At 35.3% G+C, this 25,245-nt stretch overlaps 1 protein-coding gene across 1 annotated transcript in view; it reads right to left on the reverse strand.

The window, feature by feature from the left end:
• Positions 1-23,986: 23,986 nt before the first annotated feature.
• The window catches only part of LOC118745056 (protein anachronism-like), a 223,935-nt gene continuing 222,676 nt past the window's right edge, over positions 23,987-25,245 (reverse strand). The window contains exon 5 of the mRNA XM_036478592.1: positions 23,987-24,518. Coding sequence (XP_036334485.1) covers positions 23,987-24,518 — 532 coding nt within the window. The remainder of the gene's footprint in view (positions 24,519-25,245) is intronic.

The raw sequence follows: 25,245 nt of genomic DNA on the forward strand, positions 1-25,245 counted from the left end.
TTTCGCTAAAACCGACATCGATAGTTTTCAAAAAATGTCGATAGTGGCGACAGTTACTACTATATCGATATTACTATCGATAGTATCCCAGCTCTAGTTTTTTTTTAAAAAAGGGGAAATATACGACACCAGCTTGCTGGCTCCATCAAGTGATTGTACCATCAGGCTCGAAGCATACAACCAGCGTGCTGGTACAATATTTATTTCTTTACAAATGAGGTCGAGGAAAGATCGAAATGATTAGAGCCGAAATTTCATAATTTTTCTACCATTTTGTTAAACATTGGTTTTTTTTTTAATTCACAACTGCAATACAGTGAACTTAATCTTCCACAAACACGGTTTTGACTCATATAGTGCAAGAAATTTCCGCCAAAATACTTTCTACTTAGAAAATGTAGCTAATTTCACCACTCACGACACCAGCAGCTTGTGCAATCATTCAATTTTCAAATAGTTTTTACAGTCCCACCAGCAGCTGGTACAATCACACCACATGAACATACACGGTCAATCGACTTGGTGGACCATTTTAAAACTTAAAACTATCTATTTTAAAATATAGTGAGATCGTTAATAGATAAGTTAACAGCCCTAACACTTTTACAGTATGTATGTATAAAAACGTAAGGAACATACAGTACATATATGTATATATATGAGTTTTTCTTAGTTTAAAAATTCATCTCTTACATAAATGAAAAAAAATGAGATAAAATTAAGCATATGCAACTTTTTCATGCCAAGTATAAATAAATTCTCCAAAGGGCTAAAAAAAAAGGCCTAGGGGCAATTTTAAATTTATGTGGCCAAAAAAAAGTATGTGGTAGCTAAATCTAGCCACCAAAGGGCTAAATTGGCAACACTGTTACTCGTATACAAATTTACAACTAACATAATTTTTGAATGATGTTTTGGCATTTCTGCTTTAGAGTTAGATTTATTATTTCATTTCAGACATAGTCGATATTAAATGTGAGACTAATTACAAGCGAACATGCAACATTAGATAACTTATTTTTTAGTATAAAAAAGATAAATCAAATCTACATAAATCACAGTCTCTAATAAAAAAAGTTTTTATTAACTTGTAAGACAGCACGAATAGCTTAACTCTAGTTTTTATGTATGTCTATATGCATGTAGGATTTTATGATTTCACAGCCAGAAAAATAATTACCCCAGAAATTAATGTGGAATCAAAAGAAATATTAGGAATCGCTTACCCTCTTTCTTCTAGAAGGCATTACATTGACTCTAACCCCTTGCATGCTGCATAAACAAATAGAGAATAGAAATCATGAAGATTTCCAAGATTCTACTTTGCATTCCCGGTAACGAATAAGATAAGCGAAATGTATTGAAGACAGTGTTTCAGTTACATGAATTCGGATTCTACTACAAACAAACATATGAGACGTTTATTTTGAAAGTGGCATAAGTCATTTCACGCTGTTGGACTTCAGTGTACAGCTGCAAAACTTTCGATAGTCATACCACTCGATAGTTTCGATATTCTAAGGAAATTATCGATAATATCGTTTGGAGGTAAAAAAAACTATCGATAGTCAAATAAAATATACTATCGATAATATCGTATAAATTTACTAGGTATGTTCCATTTCTTGAGATTTGTTTTATGTGGGGAACCTTTTTACGTATATACGCGTAGGAGAAAAACTAAAATTTGTTTTTATTTTGAACAAACCAGGCGAAAAACTACAAATCAAATACATGAGTGAATTCTCATCCTTGACCCAAGAAAAGCAATCATATTTGTGATAAATCTTACACGAGCAAATAGTCAGCCCTAAATTCTTTGAATTGAACTTTCTAGAAACTGTATAAATACTATCAGTGTCGGTACTCGATAGTATTAACGACTACCGATAGTGATCTGAAGTTGTAGACTATTGATACTATCGATAGTACCATAGATAGTTTTTCAGCTCTACTCCGATGATAATTTTCCTATATCTGAACGCACCTGTTATTCGTTAATCTTCATCAGCTAAAGGTAACAAGTTTTGTCCATTGGTGATGACGCTACAACGATTTACAGATGCATTCAGTTAGAAGCAACTAACCATGTAAGCACCAGAGGTGGAAATGACTTATGCCACTTTCACGGCTCATGTGTAATTATGTACTATCAGTATAAATAGTAATGCCTTCTATAAAAATTCACACTAGCGTTTTCCGATTGTTTGCTGGGTTGAAGAAAGAATTTCTGGCCGTATAAAAAAATAAATATGTAGGTCATTATTTTACAAATCATACGATTAAAAAATTACTTTTTTAAAAGACACCCTAATTTTTTTTGCACTTTCTCGAAAATGTGGTCGACACCATACATTTTTTTTAAGATATGAAGGTTTTGAGATTGGATGATTTACGAATATTTATCTGTTTTTCTTAGCTAACCATTGTGTGCGACGCTAGCAGCGAATCAGTTTGTGTACATGAATTTTTTTCAGTGTTTTGCTTGGCGTGTGACTCGCGTCAAATATCATTTAATTTTTTTTACTTTAGAATTCAATAAATGAGCGTTATTAAAATTATTATATATTTATTAATTATTATATTATTATTATTGAAAAATAAAAAATAAAACATATTTTTTTATAGGGAATTTTGATGAGTATATGTGTGGTTTTTTTTCGATAAAAATGCTTTAATTGCGTATGTATGTTCACTTTGAGCAAATTTTGAGCACTGGTTGGGGAAATCTTCGGTAGATTGGGCACATCGCGTGTTAGTTCGACTTTATTCCTTAATTGGGCAAAAATTAAGGCCCACTTGGAAAAAACTTTTTTCTCTAATCGGGCGACCTCAAAAAATGTCTAAATGTCAAATGTATAAGTGCATTTTCAGAAAAAAATTCATAACTCGAAAACAACGAATTTTAGCATATTGTACTGATAATTGTTTATACTGTTCCCTAATAGACAAAAAAGTTTGAGAAAAAAAGTGGCAACTTGAAAAAAAAAATTTGTTTATTAACAATAATTAATTATTAATAAAAAATTACTGATGTTTAGTTCCCTAGATCGATTCAGTAGATCAATATTTGTAATAAAAAAAAGTTAAAATCCTTGCTTTTTTGCGGCAGTAATAAGCAATTTCATCAAAAGGTGTTATTAAGAAAGGACAAAAGAAGCGTTCGTACTGAAAAAAAAAATCATTATTCGAAAAATTCGAATTTCTGAGCAAGAAGAAAAAAATCGTGTCTCCTTAAATTGTTTAAGGAATTTAGATTCACTTTCCCTCGGCCTGGGTGATGGGGTGACCCATATACATACTTGATCCATTATATCCATTGAGTATTGACTGTGTAATAATTATTTAAAATATTCAATTGTTATTAATTTTATATATATGTATTAGGGCGGGTCGATTTTTTCCCATAAAACCGCATAGGCGGAAAATATTCTACGTATCGTTCCGAATAACTTTGCTTAAGAAACTATGGGTCTAAAACCAATTTCGAGCCATCGAAGTTTAAGGTGAAGTTTCATATCAGATAATAGAAAATTTTGTGGGTAAAACTCAAACAAATAGCTGAGTTATGTATGAGTGTAAGGGTACAAAAAGCCATTCATTTTTTAAAATACTTAAATAACTATGTTTTTATGTCCTGCTTGCTTTCCAAGCGTGTTAATATTTTTCGACTAACATCAATTGCAGCCATGAAACTTTCACGATTTTTACGTTACGCGCCGAGAAACACTGGTTAGCAGTTGAACGTATCGTTCAGTTCCTTGTACATATGTGGCATGGAACTTCTGGGTCAGTAAATGATGGGTCTTCAAATTCCAAATATTCATTCAAATGGTTATGCCGAATGTAGTAATTGGCGGTTCTGTTAAAATATTGTAATCTTCCAAATCTATCATAATGAAATAATTAATAATATAATAATAATAGATTGGCGCTTACACATATGTTAGTGTTTGGGCGAGCTCTCCTCCGACTTGTGGCGTGCGCCTTGATATTGTCACACAAAGCGGATGGACCTACAGTTTTACGCCGACTCCGAACGGCGATTTTATTTTTATGAGAAGCTGTTTTTCATGGCAGAAATACACTCGGCGGTTTGCCATTGCCTGCCGACGGACGTCCGCTGTTAAGAAAAAACCTTTTTTCTATATTTTTTGCGATGTTGCTTTGACCAGGGTTTGAACCCAGGTGCTGCGGAGTGGAAGCGCGCACTGCTTACCACTACACCACAGCGGCTGACTAATGAAATAATTAGAGTAGTCAAAATTAATTATTTAGGTTTTTTGTACTCTCTAAGTTTTTCTTTATCGCAAAGGTTGTCACGGTAGTACACAATTTTTTTATTGCCTCGTCGCGTACTGATTTATGATCATCGTAAAACATTGATAGCATGACATTTGCTGGATGAGCAAAATATAAGTTATTTCTGCCGCTCCTTGGAGGGAAGAAATGCGTGAGGCGGATAAATTTGAATGGAAGCGGTAGTATTTCATGTTAAAGTACATCGGCCCATAAACTCTTACTACGTATTCTTCTACGTACAATCGTAAAATTCGACCGGCCTTAGTTAACCAACGGGAGTGCGCCACAGGTCCAGGTTTTATGTTAGCTATTTGTTTTTTGTCGGAAGGGCGTAGTTTTAGTCTCATTTTAATAATTTTCAATGTTATGCTTTTATGTGGCAAGCACCGAGTTTGGTACAAATTGATAGAACGGTTCCCGAGACTCACATACAGTGACGAGCAAAACTGTAACATGATGTAACACTTTTTATTTTAGCCACCGCTATCTTTCATAGTTCTAACGACTTTCATAGTTTTGTTGTATATTCTTATTGGTACACCCCTACTCCCGCTCTAATAACGATTTGAGGTCTATCCAACAACAATAAAAAAACCTGGAGACAAAAATGTAAGTTAAGGCAAATGTTACAGTTTTGCACTCACTCTTAGTTTTGCATTTGACAGTTATCTCTTACTTAGTTGGAAGTCAGATGACTTTTTTCTGTATTGTAATTTATTGAAGAAGTGATCACCAGTAAATAATAATCAGGAACTATAAATGTAAATAATAGATTTACTGCGGAAAGGCGGGACCGCACGAAAAGTGGCAAAAAATTGTGGAGTTTGCCACATGAATATGTTAAGACTGAGAAAAAATATAGCCTAAAGTGTTACTAAGGACAAAGGAAGTCTGTCAAAATATATTACAGTCCGATATCTTGTGAACTTAGTTGCAAGTAGCGCTGCAGGCACTACTACTGAAGCGCTTAAGGTATTAAAATTGAATGCAAATCAGTAGATAGTGAGGCGAAAAATTGCCAAATTGAGCAAAATGGATCATAAAAGAAGAAAAAAGCAAATTTGATCAAAATACATGTGCGAGTGTGGCAGCGTTTTGCTGCATCGCACGAAAACCGGACCGTTGCCTATTGGGATATGTTAGGCCTTACATAGTGCAATAAAAAACACATTTTTAAGATTTAATTGAGGGTTATTTGGTCTGACAAGACTAAATTAACCGCTTTCAATCAGATGGCCGGGCATGGTATTGGATCAAAGGCCCTGATATATGTAAACATCCTATTATTATTATTACAATGAATAATTAATGTTGATGTGGCAACTACCTTACTTTATACTATTCTCCTTAGCCTATTTACTGATTCTCTAAATTACCGCACGTGTTACATTTTGTTCATTAAAACCTTAAAATACAAAAGGTGTTTTATTTCGAGTTTCATTTCAATTTAATGAACAAAATTATATTGAAGAAGTATGGATAAATACTTGCGTCCCGAAAGTTTCGACATCGAACCATCGGATAACTCCGCTACTCGTGCTTGGTAGCATTGGCGGAAAAGATTCGAAAGTTTCATCGCTGCTCAGGAGCCGGCCGAAATGGACGGGGTAACTCAAGCATCTTGGGACGAGGCAAAGCATCGACTCCTGATAAACCACGTCTCCCCGAACGTATACGTTTACTTCAGTGAAGCACGAAGCTTCAGGGAAGCAATGGATTTGATGGACAAGCTCTACGTTAAACCAAAAAACGTGCTATTTGCAAGACATGCACTCGCTACGAGAAGGCAACGCTCTGACGAGAATATTGAAACTTACCTGCATGCATTAAAGCAATTGTCGAAAGACTGCGAGTTCGCAGCCGTTGATGCTGATACAAATAGAAGCGACTGCGTACGAGACGCGTTTATATCAGGAATTTCCTCAAGCTCAACAAGGCAAAGACTCCTTGAAAATTTAACGCTGACCCTCGATCAAGCTTACAACCAAGCTCTATCTCTGGAAACAGCTGAATTCAACTCCTTAAGTTTCAACTCCATAGCCGTGAACGCAGTCACAGACGAACAAACTACGGACCACCACCAACCTCAACAAAACGTACTCAACGGGGATCATGTCGCTGGCGGCTCACTTCAATCGACGAAAATGTTTTTTTGTGGTGGTCAACTACACCTTCGCAAAAATTGTCCGGCTCGTGAAGAAACATGTCAACTGTGTAACAAAAAGGGACACCTCGCCACTGTTTGTAAAAGCGCCAAGTCTCTCCTCCCTCAGGTCGCAAGCAGGCGAAATTCAACAGCGTGTATCACAGCTGCTTCGCCTCACTCTTTACACAAAGCAACCGTTCCGGCCATTATACGCGGGTTTAGAGCTGAAGCCCTTTTAGACACCGGTAGCTCGGTAAGTTTTATTAACGAAAAATTCGCCAATAAGTGCGGATTCAAAAAAGACTTCTGCAACGCCACATTCTCCATGGCCTCGTTGAGTCACACCTCTAAAGTCGAAGGCCAAACTTCACAGTCCATTACCTTGGGAGATCATAAGTACGATAATGTGAATCTTCTTATAGTCAAAAATCTTTGCTCCGATTTAATTATCGGTCACGATGTACTTCAAGAGCATTCATCATTAGAATTTTCATTTGGCGGTCCTAAAAACACTCTGCATGTGTGTAACGTAGCAGAGGCATCGGTACCGCCTGTGTCACTTTTCCCCATTATCTCTCCGGATTGCAAACCTGTCGCTATTAAATCACGTAGATATAACGACGAGGATAGCAAGTTTATCAAGGCTGAAATCGAGAAATTATTAACGGAAGGTGTAATAGAGGAGAGCAAATCTCCTTGGAGAGCACAGGTCCTTATAACTAGAAGCGAAACTCACAAAAAGCGACTAGTTATTGACTATTCCCAAACAATAAATCGCTATACTCAGCTGGACGCTTACCCTCTTCCACGCATAGAGGACTTAGTATCAAAAGTCGCCAAAAATAAGTTTTTTAGTCTAATAGATTTAAAAAAGCGCCTATCATCAAGTACCCATCTTACCTGAAGAAAAGAAATTTACGGCGTTTGAAGCACTTGGAAATTTATACCAATTTCGACGTATCCCCTTTGGTGTCTCTAATGGGGTGTCATGTTTTCAGCGGACTATCGATTGGATTATACGAAGAGAAAAGCTGCAGGACACATACGCTTATCTCGACGATATTACCATCTGCGGGCAAACTCGAGAAAATCACGCTCAGAACCTAGACCGATTCATGAACGCCGCTAAGAAATACGGTCTTACTCTCAGCCGTGATAAATGCAAATTTGCACAGGACGCCATTAATCTCCTTGGCTACAACATATCAAACCACATCATAAAACCCGACGGCGATCGGCTTAGGCCTCTTTTAGCATTGCCAGCGCCACGCGACTTGCCTTCTTTAAGAAGGTCCCTGGGAATGTTTGCCCACTATTCTAAGTGGATACCTAACTTCTCCGAAAGAGTTCACTCACTCGCTAAAGCGACCGCTTTTCCGCTCACCAGGGACCAACTCAAATGTTTCGAAGGTCTTAAAAGCGACATCGCGAGGTCCTCAATCCATGCTATCGAAGACCAAATTCCTTTTACTGTCGAAACGGACGCCTCAGAGCATTCTATCGCAGCCGTGCTTACACAGGACTCCAGACCTGTAGCATTCTTTTCTAGAACATTGAATTCTAGTGAACAAAATCACTCGGCAATAGAAAAAGAAGCCTACGCTATCGTCGAATCGTTGAAGAAATGGAGGCATTTTCTTATTGGAAAACGATTTAACCTAGTAACCGACCAGCGATCAGTATCCTTCATGTACGACAAAAAGCATGCAAGCAAAATCAAAAATGAGAAGATCCAAAGATGGCGTTTGGAGCTTGCACCCTTCAAATATGATATTATCTATCGTCCAGGAAAGGACAATCATGCCGCGGACGCTCTCTCTCGCGTTTGCGCTACTATGGAATCGCGTAAAACGAAACTTTTTTCGCATCATGAAGCGCTCTGCCATCCGGGAGTGACTAGAATGTTCCACTGGGTACGGTCAGCTAACCTACCGTTTTCGATTGAGGAAGTTAGGAATATGACAAATTCATGCCGTTCCTGCTCCGAAGTTAAACCTAGATTCTTCCATAGGCATAAGCATCAAAAACAGTTGATAAAAGCAACATCACCGTTCGAACGCTTGAGCCTCGACTTCAAAGGGCCAGTCCCAACTAATAACAAAAATAAATTCATTCTCACTATTATTGATGAATTTTCACGATTTCCGTTCGCTTTCCCGTGCCCGGACGTCAGTGCCAAAACGGTTATTAAAAATCTCAACGAGCTATTTACTACTTTCGGCATGCCTTCATATGTTCATTCGGATCGAGGCGCTTCTTTCCTTTCAACAGAAGTACAAAACTTTCTTCACTCTCAGGGTATCGCTACCAGCCGTACTACCGCCTACAATCCACAAGGAAACGGACAAGTGGAGAAGCTTAACTCCACTCTCTGGAAAACTATTATTCTAGCGTTAAAAACAGAAAATCTGGAAATTGAAAACTGGCAGCTAGTGCTACCTCAAGCCCTACATGCCATTCGATCTTTGTTATGTACCGCCACGAACTGCACACCTCACGAGCGAATGTTTGTACACCAACGGAGGTCTAACAATGGCGCTTCGATACCAACTTGGCTCACGAATTCGAGACATGTGTTAATGAAAAAGTTCAACCGAGCCAACAAATATCAGCCTATAGTGGAAGAAGTAGAAGTCTTACACTGCAATCCTGATTTTTCATATGTTAAATTGCCGGGTGGACGTGAAACTACGGTCTCTAACCGACATCTAGCACCCATAGAAGAGGGAGGAGAAAATATTGGTCTAGACCTAAATCCGGATACGGCGCCACTCAGCCTTCCTAAGCCGGTCACTGAAGAAGTAACAAACCTCTCTACGGATAAGGTACCAAATCAACCGCCGTCTGCGATGGAGCAACCGGATAGCCACAGATCGATCTCACAGAACCCGGCATTAACAGAATCAGTACACGATGTTCCGGAACAACCGATAGCCCGGAGATCCAGCCGCCAGCGCCGGCCGCCACAATATCTTGAGGATTATTTGCACGAGTAAAAAAAAAAAAAAGAACAGTGAGGGTGAATGATATATGTAAACATCCTATTATTATTATTACAATGAATAATTAATGTTGATATGGCAACTACCTTACTTTATACTATTCTCCTTGGCCTATTTACTGATTCTCTAAATTACCGCACGTGTTACATTTTGTTCATTAAAACCTTAAAATACAAAAGGTGTTTTATTTCGAGTTTCATTTCAGGCCCAAATTAAGCCTAAGCGCATCATGTAAGGCAAACTGTGAATCACAGTGTTCGGTCAATATTAGTTTGGGGTTGTATTTCAAAAATGTTGTTGATCCGTTTGTACGCATTATGCGCAAGGAACAGTATCTGTTCAAATTTCAACAAAATTTGCAAGATGTAGTCGAAAAAATTAGAGTTTCTGCTGAAAAAGCAACCAAAACACACTGCACATGTTCGCAAAGACTGGAACAAAAGCATAAATTTGCTAATTTGAAATGACCTCCACAATCCGAGGACCGGAATCTCATCGGGAATTTGCGAAATCAACTAAAAGCGCATCTTACTAAGTATCCAAGTCCGTCCAATGGAGTACATGAGCTGTGAAAGCACACCAAGGATATATGGGAGGCTATACCTCCAGAATTTTTACAGACATACACATTAGGTATGCCAAAAACTGAACATTGTGTTAATAATTCTTTTTTTTTGTGAAAATTGTCAAAAAGTTATTAAAAATATATGAGTGCAAAACTGTAACATTTGCCTTAATTTACATTTTTGTCTGCTGGTTTTGTTAATGTTGTTGAATTGACTTCAAATCGTTATGACAGAGGAAGCAAAGATGTACCAATAAAAATATACAACAACAGTATGAATGTCGTTAGAACTTGGAAAGATAGCGACAGCCGATATAAAAAGTGTTACTCCATGTTACAGTTTTGCTCGTCACTGTATGTGGTCATAAGTGGGCGGTGCCACCCCCATTTTTCAAAATTTTCTCATAAACATACTTTTTGCTAAAGAGTTATTGCAAATATCAATTTTGAATAAATTAGCTACAGTATTTACTGATTTATCGAAGATTTCGTATTTCGCTAAATAACCGTTATATGGGATGTGGGCGTGGTTATGATCCCATTTTAAAAATTTTCAGTCGTTTGGTATACTCTACCAGGGACAACAACTGTGTCAAGTATGAGAGAAAATGGTGAAGCGGTTACCAAGATATACACATGTAATCACTAGTAGGCGTGGCTACCTACATTTTCAAAAATTTATAATATTATCATTTGTCGTCTAAAAAATCATTTAAATATTAATTTTGAGTTAATAAGCTTCAGTAGTTACTAAAATATAGCAGTTTTCGTATTTCTGAAAACTGCCGTTATATGGGAGATGCGCGTGGTTATTGTCCGATTTTTCCTATTTTCAATACCATCCGTTCTACGCTAAAAAGAAGTACACATACCAAATTTAATTAAAATATCTAAATTTTTAATCAAGTTATCGTGTGCACAGACGGAGGGACGGTCGGACAGACAGTCACCCCTTAATCGATTTCTTTTTCAATTCTGATCATTCATGTATTTAAAAAAAAAAATAGATTAGTTATTTGTTTAAGTTCTTCCCACACAATTTTGTATTGCCTGATATGAAACTTTCACTTAAAATTCGCTGAATCGAAATTGGTTTTAGACCCATAGTTTCTTAAGCAAAGTTGCTCAGAATGATCCGTAGAGAATTTTCCGCATATGCGCTCTAATATATATATATGTATATGTATATTTACATATATATATGTACATTAGACTGCATCACAAAAAAAATTTATTATATTTTAAGGCTTCTACCAAAATAAGTATTTCGGAAAAATATTAAGATTTACGTGAGCTGGACCAGTTTGAAATTATCTCTAATATGAATAAAAATAGTTTCTTAAAGGAATTTTTGGAAAAAAGTCCCCTCGGATGACAAAAACGAAATCATAATAATTAGATTTTTGATGGGGTTTTTTTCAAAGATTTGTGTAAGAAAAGCTTGAATAACTGCTCCAAAACTTTACTGATATAGACTAATGAGGTATCAGTGGAAAGGTATTTTCTCACCCTTTTTATTTCATTGCAAAAAACTCATCACGTCCCAATTTTTTCTTTATGAAATACCAACACATCTTAAGTCAACATGGAATTACACAAGTTTATCATATCTTCCTCGTTCATACTTTGAATGAGTTTATTCGAAAAGAAAATAAAAGGGTGAAAAAACACCGTGCCAATCTTTGAAAAAAGTTCAAAAACAGCATCAAAAATCCCCTTATTATGATTCTGTTGAAAATTTTTTAAAAATATTTTTATGCAAATTTTTTAAGCTTAAGCTGGTTTGTTATCTAAGGTGATGTTTTTCAAAAAATTCTTTAAAAAACTGTTTTTATTAATAAAAAAACTAAATTTTTGGAGGTATTTTCAAGTCGGTCCAGCTCACGTATATCTTAATATTTTCCCCAGATATTTTGGTGGAGGTCTTAAAATATAATAGATATTATAATTCCGTGGTAAAACAGTACCGTTTTTTTTTGTAAATATGTGGAGTGATGCAGTCTAATATACATACATAAATTAAAATATTAATTGTACGCTTATAGCAAGTCCTGCAACCTTTAAATTTAGAATAAAATGGGTACGCTATTGCTATGTGTTTGCCTAATGTGAACGCAGTCTCACGTCAACATGCCTCCTAACAAACAGATAACAGTAAAGCCCAAAATACAATAACGCAGTGGCAGTAGCAGCGGTAGTTTTTCGAAATCAGCTGTTTTTTTTTAGAAAGTGTGGTGTCCAATGAAGCGACTCACAATACAGCAATGGCAGCTAGCAGTGCTGCTTAGTTTAGCCCAAATACTAAATTCACTGCCACTGCCTTCATCGCAGCAAACTTCGTTGATGTCACTGAAGCCTAAAAGGCAACAACAAAAATGTAAACAAAAAAAGGGAATGTCAAAAAAAGCAGTCACTGATAACGCCGTATTTTGTTTGCTACGGCAGTGACTGCAAATATTAGCAGTAACAGCTGATTTTAAAAACTGTCACTGCCACTGCCACTGCGCTATTGTATTTTGGGCTTAACTTTGCATGTGCATGAAAATGTCAACCAGGACTGAAAAAATAAAAACAACTGAAAAGGGTTTTTAAGACGAATTAATAAGAGAAAAATACTCGAATTTTTATATTATAGAAGTATTTCAGCTTATAGGAATTTTAAAACTCAAAAATGGAAGAGTAAAACTGAATGTCTCTTCGACTCAGTTTTCTCTAATGAAATGAACTATTTTCTCTTTTCTATTAACTAAATTAAGAGATTTGAAACATTACAATTACATCTTAAAATGAAATTTGCAATAACAACTTACTATAAAAATTAGAAATTAGAGCTCGAATAACGGTAATTTTTTGATTTGCTTCTGATAGTATTCTAATGTCGCGTACGTTATGCAAAAACATTGTATGTCTATGTCATTGGTATATTGGCAGTCGCAGGTAATGCAGATTACAATTCTTAAGCGAGAATTCTTCCAGCTAAAGATATACAGTAAAATTTTCTTTCCAACCGAAGTAAAAAAAAATTTATTACCCTTTAAAGTTTGTCGCATACGTTATTGTAGGTACGAAAAATGCAATCAAATACATCAAAACCAATGTTAGTTGCAAATTTTCCATTTAAATTATTTAGAATAGTTGTAAAATAAGGAAATGGTGGCGAGAAGAGTTCTCAATAAATACATTTTATTACTTACGAGAAAAATTGTCGCGTACGTTATGTCGCGTACGTTATTGTTTTTTTTTTTTAATATAAAACTAGCCAGATATAGTTTCTCTTAAAATATGAAAGGATTGTAAAGGTACATTATTTAGCTTAGTTTAGGCATTTTTAAAGAAAAGGAAAACTCCCATGATTCGCAGACTTTCGTATATATGCGTGTTTCCATGAAAATGTAAACCGAAAATGCAAGCAAATGAATTCAAACGGCTTTATAACTTAAAATTTCGTATTCAGATGGCGGAAAAAGGTTTTGGAAACGCGAAACCGTGGAGAGAAGAACTGAAAAAATTTAATTTAGTATGTGTTACTAGTAAAAATATTGTATGGAGGAAAAATCTGTCGCGTACGTTATGTCGCGTACGTTATGTCGCGTACGTTATTATAATTTTTTGTAATAAAACCTAACCAGAGATAATTTCTATTAAAAAATGGAATGATTGTAGAGCTACATTATTTAGCTTAGTTTAGGAATTTTTAAAGAACAGAAAAACTCTCATGATTCGCAGACTTTCGCATATATGTATATGTGCCTTAAAACCACTTCTTTTTTTGTCGCGTACGTTATCACCTGGTTTTGAACGGATATTTTCCACACCAAAGTTTCGAGGCTGCTTATTTTTTTCTCAAACATAGTTAGGGGATTCCCTTAAGCTCGAAAGTGGCTCGAAAACCACGAAACCTCGAAACTTTTCCAGCCTCGAAAAACAACTGTCAAAAATTGTATGAGTGGCGATTTTCGCGTGCCTCGAAAACTTTCGAGTCAAATTAGTCGCGAAAAAAGCCTCGAAAAGTCGTTCGTAAGTTTCAGTGTTGTCTTTATAATTGTTGACTGCGTTTTGATCAATAAATTCATACAATTTACATTTTTCACTTTTTCGTGGCATTTTCAATGCTGATTTTATATGTATTTATTTCAGCTGATGCGATGTATTATACAAAAAACTCTGAATGAGCTGTCAAACTTCAGAATTTCTCCATTGTTTACGAGGCTGAAAAAAGGTGCATTCCCAAAAACAGCCTCGAAAACTTTCGAGGTTTTCGAGTTTTCTGCTCTTCGCGTTTAAGGGAATCCCCTAAGTACCCTTTGGTTGCAACATAACCGTAATCTTTTTTTTTCAGTAACTTCTATTTTTGATAGATTTACGTCACTCTATAAGCATACGAATGTCGCGTACGGCTGTATGGAAACACCCATGTGTGAACTCAAGACTGAATAAATGCGTTTCACTTATCACAGGACACAACAAATTGGCGACGACAAAGAAGCCAAACGCGTGCAAATAAAAAAGACAGCAGTGTGCTTGTAATAAACTCGTAAACACGAAGAAAATCTAAAGACACTGAAATAAAACAAAGGGTCTTAACAAAAAGTTAAAATAAACCTAAAGACGTGTAATACTCGTAATTGCGAACTAAATTCATTTATATTTCCTTGTTCCCAATAAAAATTGTAGTATAACAGTGTAAATACACAAAACTGTCACATTGCAACAAAAAAATAAAATAAACGCATCTCAAAAAATAAAAATAAAAGTGTTGAGCGTATAAGGCAACAAACATTTGCAAAACTTCTGTATAACTGTAAATTAAAGTCAAAATGACACCACCAGAAAATAGTTCCGTTATCGTTTACCAAGCTAGAAATCTATCAGAATTTTCGCCGCAAAACAAAGCATGGCAATGGAAAGAAAAACTCAAAGCGAATTTATACAAGGTGGTGTTACTGGCGAATTTAGGTTTTCGACGCGGTACTTCTTAATGTCAAAATGATGTATTTGTTGTAAAATGAATTCGCCTTGTTTACAACAAACACATCATTTTGACAATAATAAGTACCGCGGCGAAAATCTAAATTCGCCATCAACACCACCTTGTATAAATTCGCCTTGGAAAAACTCGAGATCCACTTTTGCGAAATCAACTGCTCAGATTACAACATAAAAAGGCCATTTTACTCAAGTCTATTGGTGCTGCACCGTACGCAGTACTGCACAGTTTGTGTAGTCCAGGCTCCTGTGAGCAAAACATACTACAAACGCACTACCAAGGCGAATTTATATAAGGTGGTGTTACTAGCTCAGCTGATTTTGTGTACGTGTTTCGCCGCACGGCTTCTGATATCAATTTGAAAAATTTTGTTTGAATTTCTACACACACTCTTACTGCCATACCTAAACAAAAGCGTCAGCGTTGTCTGGCTGTCAAAAGTTTCTCATGCCCATACAATTTGTATGAAGCATACCGAAATAACGCGGCGTCAACGCTGAGCGGTTGGAAAATCCGATTTTGACAGGGCGTTAGGCATTGAAGTTGGCTGCAGAAAACGGCGAAACTGTCATTTTCGTGTTACACACAAACAAACCTATGCTTATTGTTGGTGTTATTTCTGCATTTGACGTAGCGTTGACGCTTTTGTTTAGGTACGGCACTTCGGCGTTAACGCTAGGCGTCAGAAACCGCTCCGCCCAACGCTTTTGTTTAGGTATGGCAGTTACAGATTTTGACAGTTTATGCCGCCAAGCCAAAAAAAAATACATGTACATTTTTGTTTTTGTACTCCTGCTATCACCTTATATTAGGAGTGTACTCGCACGCCCCACTATTTAAAGTTTTAGAAAACTTTAACTGGTTTTGCGTTCTCGTACCCAAAAAACTTGCAAAGTAGGGGAAATTGAGAGAGCAAAATGTGAAAGAGAACTGCAAATTTCTGCTGGATAAATTTTTCCCAGCTAAAACTTGCAAGTAAGAAAATAAGCTGATCACAAACACATGTTTGTAAATAAACAAAAGAAAATATGGCCTTTATGAGTTATTTAGGACAAATTTTATTATTAATGCTAGTATACAACGAAAAAGTGAGTAAATTTAATAAGCACAACGTTTGTTGAGTTTGTTTTTCGTTAATTTGCTATTAATATCCAGTTTGATTACTTTAGTGTGTGCTGACTATGGTTGCCATATGACATTTTTCGTTTGTACCATAATTTTCCTTTAAATATACCAAAATAGATTTAAATGCAGCATGCTGAAATGTTTTTTTGCTGAAGTTTTCGGTTTTGGTAGGTTGATTGTTGAAATGAAAACTTTATAATTTTAAAGCTACATCTGTAGCTATATCTATTACATTTTTTTTGGATCAATGATGGGTGTTTGTAGGAGATACTCTTGTTTTTGAATGCGTCACTATGTGATATCACAAAACATTATGAGAAAAATAACTTATTCATTCCGATATAATTAATTTGTATTTTAAAAAGGTTTTTCTTATCCAAAACCATTAAATTTTATAAAATGCCAAATCGGGGGAAAATGTACCAAGCAGAAAATAAATTGTCAAATTAATCACCAACGGCAACTGTGCAAGTGTTCAGCTGTTTCGAAGGTTGCAAGTTTTTGCAAATTTTGCGTTCTCGTACTTCTGTTGCTATTTGGTCTCTGTGAGAGCGAATGCTGCTAAATTCTCAGAACTTTTGCTGCTGGAGAATTTTGTCCTCTCAATACGAGTACACACCTATTAATTCGCCTTGCGCACTACACTCCACCTTCGATAATTTTCCGTGAGAGAAAGCTGTTTCACAACGCAAGGAAAGAAGACCAGTGATCGGACTTCTACCACATTGTAGTAGATCTGCCACTTTTTGGAGAATCTAGCACATCTACCACACAAGGTCTGAAATCTACCACATATTCGCGTTTTTGAGTATTTTTTTTCTCGACATGATTTTCTTAACTTTAAGAGCAAAAATTGTGGAACACTAAACACTAACAACAGGCAGAATGAGAGGACAAAAAAACTGTAAAATAGTAAATTTTCTCAATATTAAATTTTTCGACAGGAAACGTGGTTTTATTGTGTTAAATAATGCCGATTTTTTGAAAGTATTAGCAAATTTCAGTGCATCTAAAGTTTCTAAAGCGTTGTTTACTTTTACTTGAGAATTGTCAAAATCAGCGAATCCCAAGTAGCGATTTCTGGAACGTGCCACATTTGTTCGCTACATCGTGATGTGATAAAAATAAAAGCTGCCAGCACTCCGCAAGGTTGCAGAAATCTTTCAAAATATGTTTGAAAAATATCTTGATATGGAAGGAACTGCTTCAACTTGCACTCTATTATACTAAAATTAATTTTTTTAGATTAAAATGTTTGCAATTTAGGTGAAACCTTGCAGAATTTTTTTAATTTTTGTACAAAGTTTGAGCCAAAACTTGAGATCTACCACGTTTTTTTTTGAAATCTGCCACATTTTTCCAGAGTCTACCACACAAATTTTTATTTAAAGTCCGACTACTGAAGAAGACCAAGAAAGTGTTTCTGAGTGGTATGCAAGAACAAAAAAAAAACTTGCTCTCAGCTGCAAATTTGGAACGCATATTGAAGCTTTCCTACTTGATCGCTTCATTATTGGCTTAACTGACAAAATATTTGAGAGGATGTGCGAAGAAGATGAAAAACTCACACTAGATGAGGACTTCCGCAGAGCTTTAATTATGGAAATGAAACTCTCCAGCAAAACTGAAAGTGACACGCACGTGAACTACATCATGATTCAATAATACAAGGTTGACAGTTGTCTCTCTCGCACCGCTCCCTTAGCAGTGGCACTGTGTTGCATCTTTGCAAATTTACATGAAAACAGTGTAGCTTTGGTGTGAAATAGAAGTAGTAAGCTTTTGTGCAATATGTTTATTTGTATATGCATATGGAGCATATTTAACTGATGAAAACATAAGCATTGGATGTTTACATCAATCTCATAGTAGTCTTATTTTAATTTTGAGTCATTTTGCAGTTTTTGTACAACTAAATAGCACATAAATTACGTAATTCACGTAGATATATCAATATTACGTTCAACATTTCTTTTAAAATGCCAAATTTCCTGCAAATACATTAGAATTTACAAAAGGAATTTCACTACTAATTGCCTACTTTGCGTACTTTTCTACTACCATTTTCGCGCCAGGGGTTGCATTCTAGTCCTTTCTCTGTCCTTCGTAAATGCAACCTTTCGTAAGGGAGTGTCAAACCGCAGCTGTAAATAATTATTTAACCTTGTATTATTGAATCATGAACTACATCAACAAATCAAACAAAAACAATAAGAAAACGCAAAACGCAAAATCATCAAACAACAGCAGCAGAAACAGCAAGCAACTAAATAAAAGCAGTGCATCAAGGCGCATCAATTACAGGTGATAGCGATAGAAGCTACGCTTCTTCTTATGAGCACGCTTGTGTCAAATTATCGTCTGTTTTGCTATATTTACATATCCGCGTACACATACACATATACGTATATATATACCCTGCAAACAAATGCTCCCGAAATCTTTAAGAGTGTCGGAAATTTGTTACGATTCTTTTAGAAATCTGTAAAGAAAAACATATGAGGCGGTTGACAAGAACTAGTAAAGAAATTTCTGTACGATTTCTTAAAGAAAATTCTTAAAAAAATTGTGAAACCTTTCAGAATTCTATGAAATCCTGGTATGCAGGGTATACATATACACACGAATATGAATAGATAAAAAAGATGGTGATGACACAAGGAGTTCATACCAACGGTAAATGTTGTTTTTGTACGATTGCTACAACCTGTAGTTGTTGAATCATGGCAATGCATGTAAACATTGTGGTTGGTGTACTCATCAGTCAAATGAATGTTGATCAGTGTTGCCGTGCATAATTTTTAGTGGTAGCCAAATTCCTTTAAAAAAATCGCTAAAAAATAGCAAAAAAAGTCGTTGTGGCTAAAAATGGTAGCTAAAATTTTTTTCCACATATACATATATAAGTAAACCCCTAAACATTTTCAATAAGTAATGGTATAATAAAACAATGAACTTTGGAAAAAAGCTAATATTTTATTCAACCAAAAACCTTTTTTTATAAAAGGGGTAATATACGTGATAATAATATAAGTGATTGTACCATCAGGCTCGAAGCATATAACTTACCAGCATGCTGGTACAATATTTATATCGAAATGATTAGAGCCGAAATTTCAAAATTTTTCTAGCATTTTGTTAAACATTGTCTTTTTTTTTGTAATTCACAAATGCAATATCGTGAACGTAATCTTCCACAAACACGGCTTTGACTCATATAGTGCAAGAAATTTCCGCCAAAATACTTTTTATTTAGAACATTGAGCTAATTTCACCACTAACGACACCAGCATGCTGGTACAATCACACCACAAGAACATACACGGTCAATCGACTTGATGGGTCATTTAACAAATTTAGCATATTAAGGGCCGTGGACTTATCTATTTTAAACTATAGTTAAATCGTTAACAGATAAGTTAACAGCCCCAACACTTTTACAGTATGTATGTATAAAAGCGTAAGGGGCATATGTATATATATCAGTCTTTCTTAGTTTAAAAATTCATCTCTTACATAGATGCAAAAAAAATAAATTAAACACATACAACTTTTTCATACCAAGTATGAATAAATTCTAAAAAGGGCTAAAAAAAGGGCTAGGGGCGGTTTAAATTTATGTGGCCAAAAAAAAGTATGTGGTAGCTAAATGTTTCCACCAAAGGGCTAAAACGGCAACACTGATGTCGATATAAAGAGAGCCGCTGTAACAGCTGTTCGAAAATTGGTCATTTAGCGAATGTATGCAGAAATAAAAATAAAAGTGTAAATTATGTATCAGATAATCCCAACCATAATAACAGTTGCATGAATTCTGCTAATCAAAATTTTTGTATTTACAGCATTTCAAGTGGGAATTCAGCTAACTATTATTATCTCTCAAGAAAATTGGATGGCCAACAAATGGAAATAGCTTGTGATTCTGGCTCACCCTGCAGTTTAATATCAATGTGTTTATTTGAAAAATTAAACAAAAATGTAAGTTTGAAAAAGTGTTCATTGCCATATGTTGATTACGGTAGCAATGCAATAAAAGTTAAGGGCGAATATTTAGTAATAATTGAATATCGTGGTACTAAAAAAAATTTTAATGTCGTAGTTACAGACACAAACAAAATGCCTTTGCTTGGATGCGACTTCTTGAGATTATTTAATTTTGATTTAGTGCAGACCGTAACAGCAATTGAATTAAAAGGTGAAGTTGGCGCCAGAACCGAAAGTTTTCAAAATGATGTTGGTGAAGTTTTTAAAGATGATTACAAATTGCATCTGATGCTAACCCGAAGTTTTTTTAAACCGCGACCGGTTCCTTTAGCTTGGAAGAGAAAAATTGAAAACAATTTACGTGGTTTGATAAGTAAACATGTTTTAGAGCTTATAGACAATGCTGATTGGGGAACACCTTTAGTACCAATATTAAAGCCCAACGGGGATTTACGCATATGTGGAGACTATAAGGTCACCATTAATAAACATCTCCGTGACTTTCAGTATCTTCTACGTTTAATATATGATATTTTCGCGTCTCTACAGGGAGGTCAGTTGTTTACAACTGGATTTGTCCAATGCTTACAATCAACGGGCGTTAGATGAAGATTCGCAACGGTTGTGTACATGGTCCACACACAGGTTGTTTCAAGATGAGACGATTACCATTCGGGGTTAAGCCCGCAGCACCAATTTTCCAAAAAACTATGTTGTAGTATATCAGGACGATATCACAGTTTCTGGTAGAGACTTAACCGAACATATCAAAAATTTAAAATCGGTTTTGAGTAAACTACAGTTTACAGGTTTACGTTTGAATAGTTCAAAATGTTAATTTTTTCGAGAACAAGTGTCTTATCTTGGATTCAATATTGACAAAAACGGTTTACCTAAAACCGCAAAAAGAATTTCGTCTGTTTTGCAGGCACCTGTACCCAAAAATGTTTCCGAACTAAGAGCATTCGTGGGACATGTGAATTACTAATGCAAAATTTTGCCGAAAAGATGTCACTGTTGTACAAACTCTTGAAAAAGGATGAAAAATTTCATTTATCCCGTAAATGTCAAGACACATACGAAAATATTAAGAAAGAAATCACCTCTGATCAAGTTCTCCTTCATTTTAACCCCAAATTAACTATAGTTCTTACCACTGATGCATCTTCGAATGCAGTATCAGGGATTTTATCACAAAAATTGCCTGACAAAAGTTTACAACCAATTGCGTTCGTATCAAGGGCTTTATCAAAAAGCGAAAAGAACTACAGCACATCAGAAAAAGAGGTACCAGCCATAATCGTTTCAGTAACTAAATTAAAGCAATATTTAATAGGACACTGTTTCGTATTGCGAACGGACCATAAACTACTTTTAACCATATTTGGGGAAAACAAAGGACATCCTTTGATGGCGGCGGCAAGAATGCAACGGTGGGCATTTATACTCTCAGGTTTCAATTATAAAATTGAGTACATAAATGGATCGTTAAATGAAGCTGATACTTTGTCAATACTTCATCAACATGCATTTGAACAACAAGATAATGAAAAATCGTTTGTATGTCATATCAAAGCTGAAAATACCCTTAATATAAATTTCAAAGATATTGCGCGTGAAACACGCCGTGATTCGGTTTTATCGAAAGTTTGCGATGCCGTAAAAACAGCTACACTGAAAAATATGAAAGGCGATGAATTCGCTACATACTTTAATAAAAGCTCAGAATAAACAGTCGACTAAGAATGCTTACTATGGGGTTATAGAGTCGTAGTTCCATTAAAATTACGCAAGTACTTACTTGAAAAGATACATGACTCTCATTTGGGGGTTGTCAAAAGAAAAGCATTGACAGGATCATATATATGGTGGCCAAAACTCGATGGTGATATCGAAAGCTTAACCAAGCAATGTATTTCGTGTCAAGAACTTTTGCCAAATAGAATACACATTGACTTCGCTGGCCCACTTAAAGGTTTTCTTGTTAGTACTTATAGATGCGTATTCCAAATGGGTGGAGGTTTTTAAAACTAAGCACATGGCCTCGAATTTTGTTATTTCAAAACCTCGTGAAACTTTTGTCGTTTCGGAATTGTCAATACAATACTTATAGATGCGTATTCCAAATGGGTGGAAGTTTTTAAAACTAAGCACATGACCTCGAATTTTGTATTTCAAAACTTCGTGAAACTTTTGTCGTTTCGGAATTGTCAATACAGTCGTGAGTCGTGAGTGGTAATGGTCGTTACTTCGTCTCGGAAGAGTTTAAAAACTTTTTAAAACTTAACAATATAAAACACGTACTTACGGCTCCAGGGTAACCATCGACCATTGGCCAAGTTGAAAATTTCATAAAAACTTTAAATAAATCTTTAAATGCAAATCTTCACAACGAACACGAAACGAATTTTGAAATAATCTTGAATCGATTTTTAAAGGAGTATAGGATAACAAAACATTGTACAACAAATGAAACACCCGCTAAGCTCTTTTTAGGCAGATCCATTAAAACTCGTTTTGATTTTATTAAACCACCTCAAATTACAGAAAATATTTTGTGTAGCCAAGAAAATAGTAAAAAAATTATCCGGGCGAGATTACAAATATCCTAACAAAGCAAGTTGGTCTTCAACACCAATTCGATCTCAGATTGGTCCACGAACTTACAATTGTATATTTGATCATAACAATAGATTAATTAAAAGACATACAGATCAAATTAAAACCGCGTCCACACCGAACATTGATGTTGAGTTGTTGGAGGAGGATCCAAGAACTGAAGTAAATCAATCGCCGTCTGCTGAGAATAATGACGCTACTGAATCCCCACATCGAAATGATCCGAATCAAGAAAATAATTTAAATGAAAATGAAAGGCTGGAAAATATATCTAGCGATAGTGGAAACCATCAGATAGAACGTAGAGAATTACGTCCACGAAACAATGTTAGATATAAGTTCTAGATTTTTAACAAAAACGTATACCATATCAATAAGAAACGAACATGTATGAATTAAATTTATTTGAAGCAACGACTAAGAGATACAGTAGTGATTGTGAATAAAACAAATTTCTTGAGGAGGAGCGTGTTATGTGTTTGCCTAATGTGAACGCAGCCTCACGTCAACATGCCTCCTAACAAACAGATGAGAGTAACTTTGCTTGTGTGTATATGTACATATGTAAGTAGATTTTATTAGATGAAATAAAGTCAGTTGCTAATTGAACTCAAGACTGAACGAATGCGTTTCACTTATCACAGGACATAACAGGTACTGACATGGAATTTTGAACAAAGTTCGGTAAATAGTCGTAAATTATCAAAACTTAAAACCTTCGTATCTCTGAAAATAAATTTTTTTCGACAGAATCCAGAACAGGTATTTCCTTACATATTTAATGCATAATAATAATAATATTTTGGAGCTTACGGTGTTTGCTAAGTGTTTGGCCAAGCTTCTCCTCATATTTTTGCTGTGAGCATTGATGCTGTTGCACAAATGGTTTAGTACATACAACTTTAAAAAAAGTTTTAGCTGAATCTAAATTATAAATTCAAAAAAGGTTACGATTTTTAAAATAATAACTCCTCTATATATGATTGTGTATATCTAAGTGTTTAAATGAAGCTATTGACTTTAGAATAGTCAAATATATATAGTCAATATTTTTACTTCCATAAACTGTTAATATCTGTTAATATCTAATTAAGTTGACCGGCCTTGGACAATTAAGATTGTTACTCTAACTATTAAATATGTATGTTGTGCATTTGGGTCTCTCGTGGCATCTTTCGACCTCTTCAAGTACTTGAATGAAGTACATATTTGATAAAATTGTTCACTGGAGCGAAAATTTACTATTGGTGGATTTCTCAGTGTGTTGCTGAAATTAGGCTTGTGGTTGGGGGATGCTGTTGGTGTAGTTGGTGGTGTTGATGATTTCGGCGGTGACTATTGCGTCGATTATGAGCTCGAGGACGTTGGCCTTCGTTATGTAATTGCAATGATTTACGATGAATCATTTGCTTAGAACTTATTGATTGCTTTCCTACTTCGTCAATGTTTTCATGCAGGTTACGTTTATGGTTGTTGTGGTCGTGGTTATGATTGTAGAGGGTATGACGAAAATTTTGGTAAGTAATATTGTGTTCAGACTGTCGTTTTCTTGCACTGTGCGTTTGCTCTAATTCAATGGCTGTAGAAAATTGGAGTAAATTATCGGGCATCGGCGTTGTTTCTGCAGTAGCATGTTGGCCGTCGGCGAGTAAATCTTCAGTAGGGGTTTTAGAATGATTAAATAGTTGGCGTCGCAAGTTTCCGCGCAGTTTGTCATGTACTTCTTTCTTGACATTTTTTGGCGCGAAAGAAGCATAGCCCACCAATTTGACATCTAGTCTTGGATATCTGAAATGTATGTACATGTATGTATAACTACATAAATATATCAATATGTATGTAAATGCATCAGTATATATGTATATAAAAGTGTATGTACATAATATGTACGTATTTATGCTAAAATATATCTATACATACATATGTACTTCTTGGATATAAAAAAACATCAGACGTAATTAAATATAGAAGCTTTTCTCTACTGCCTTGGCTTTACACATGTACACACACACATATGTATGTATTAGACCGGATCGGCCTCGTTAAAAAAAAAGTTTGTAACTACCAGCACCATCGTCGATACCAAAATTTTGGTCCTAGACACGTTTTGAAAATAAATAAGTAGCCAAAATCGGTTTTCTTGTATCTTTTTATCTATGACATCATTGAAATATATTTTTTGAGCGCTATACCTAAAGGACAGTCCTTTTTACCCCTCTGTGCTTTTACCAAAAAAAGGACGTCCTTAATTCCTCCGTCTTCGTCCTTTGAATTAAACTGACTTTTTCAAAAGCCAATTTCGAAATAGGGAACCTCAATAAGTAAAATGGATCTTGTAGAATCTAATTAAATATATCGCTTGGCAGTTATGAACCAAATTTAAGAGTTTATCTTTAATCAGTAATCTTTGAACAACCTTTAAATTACAAACGATCGGAAATGTAACGAAGTATACATATGTATGTACATACTTATGTGTTTAATTCAAAAAACTATATCGATAATTGCCCTTTTT

The sequence above is a fragment of the Rhagoletis pomonella genome, unplaced genomic scaffold, assembly GCF_013731165.1.
Source record: "Rhagoletis pomonella isolate Grant_MI unplaced genomic scaffold, Rhpom_1.0 Rhpom_scaffold_00008, whole genome shotgun sequence".
NCBI classification, from domain to species: domain Eukaryota; kingdom Metazoa; phylum Arthropoda; class Insecta; order Diptera; family Tephritidae; genus Rhagoletis; species Rhagoletis pomonella.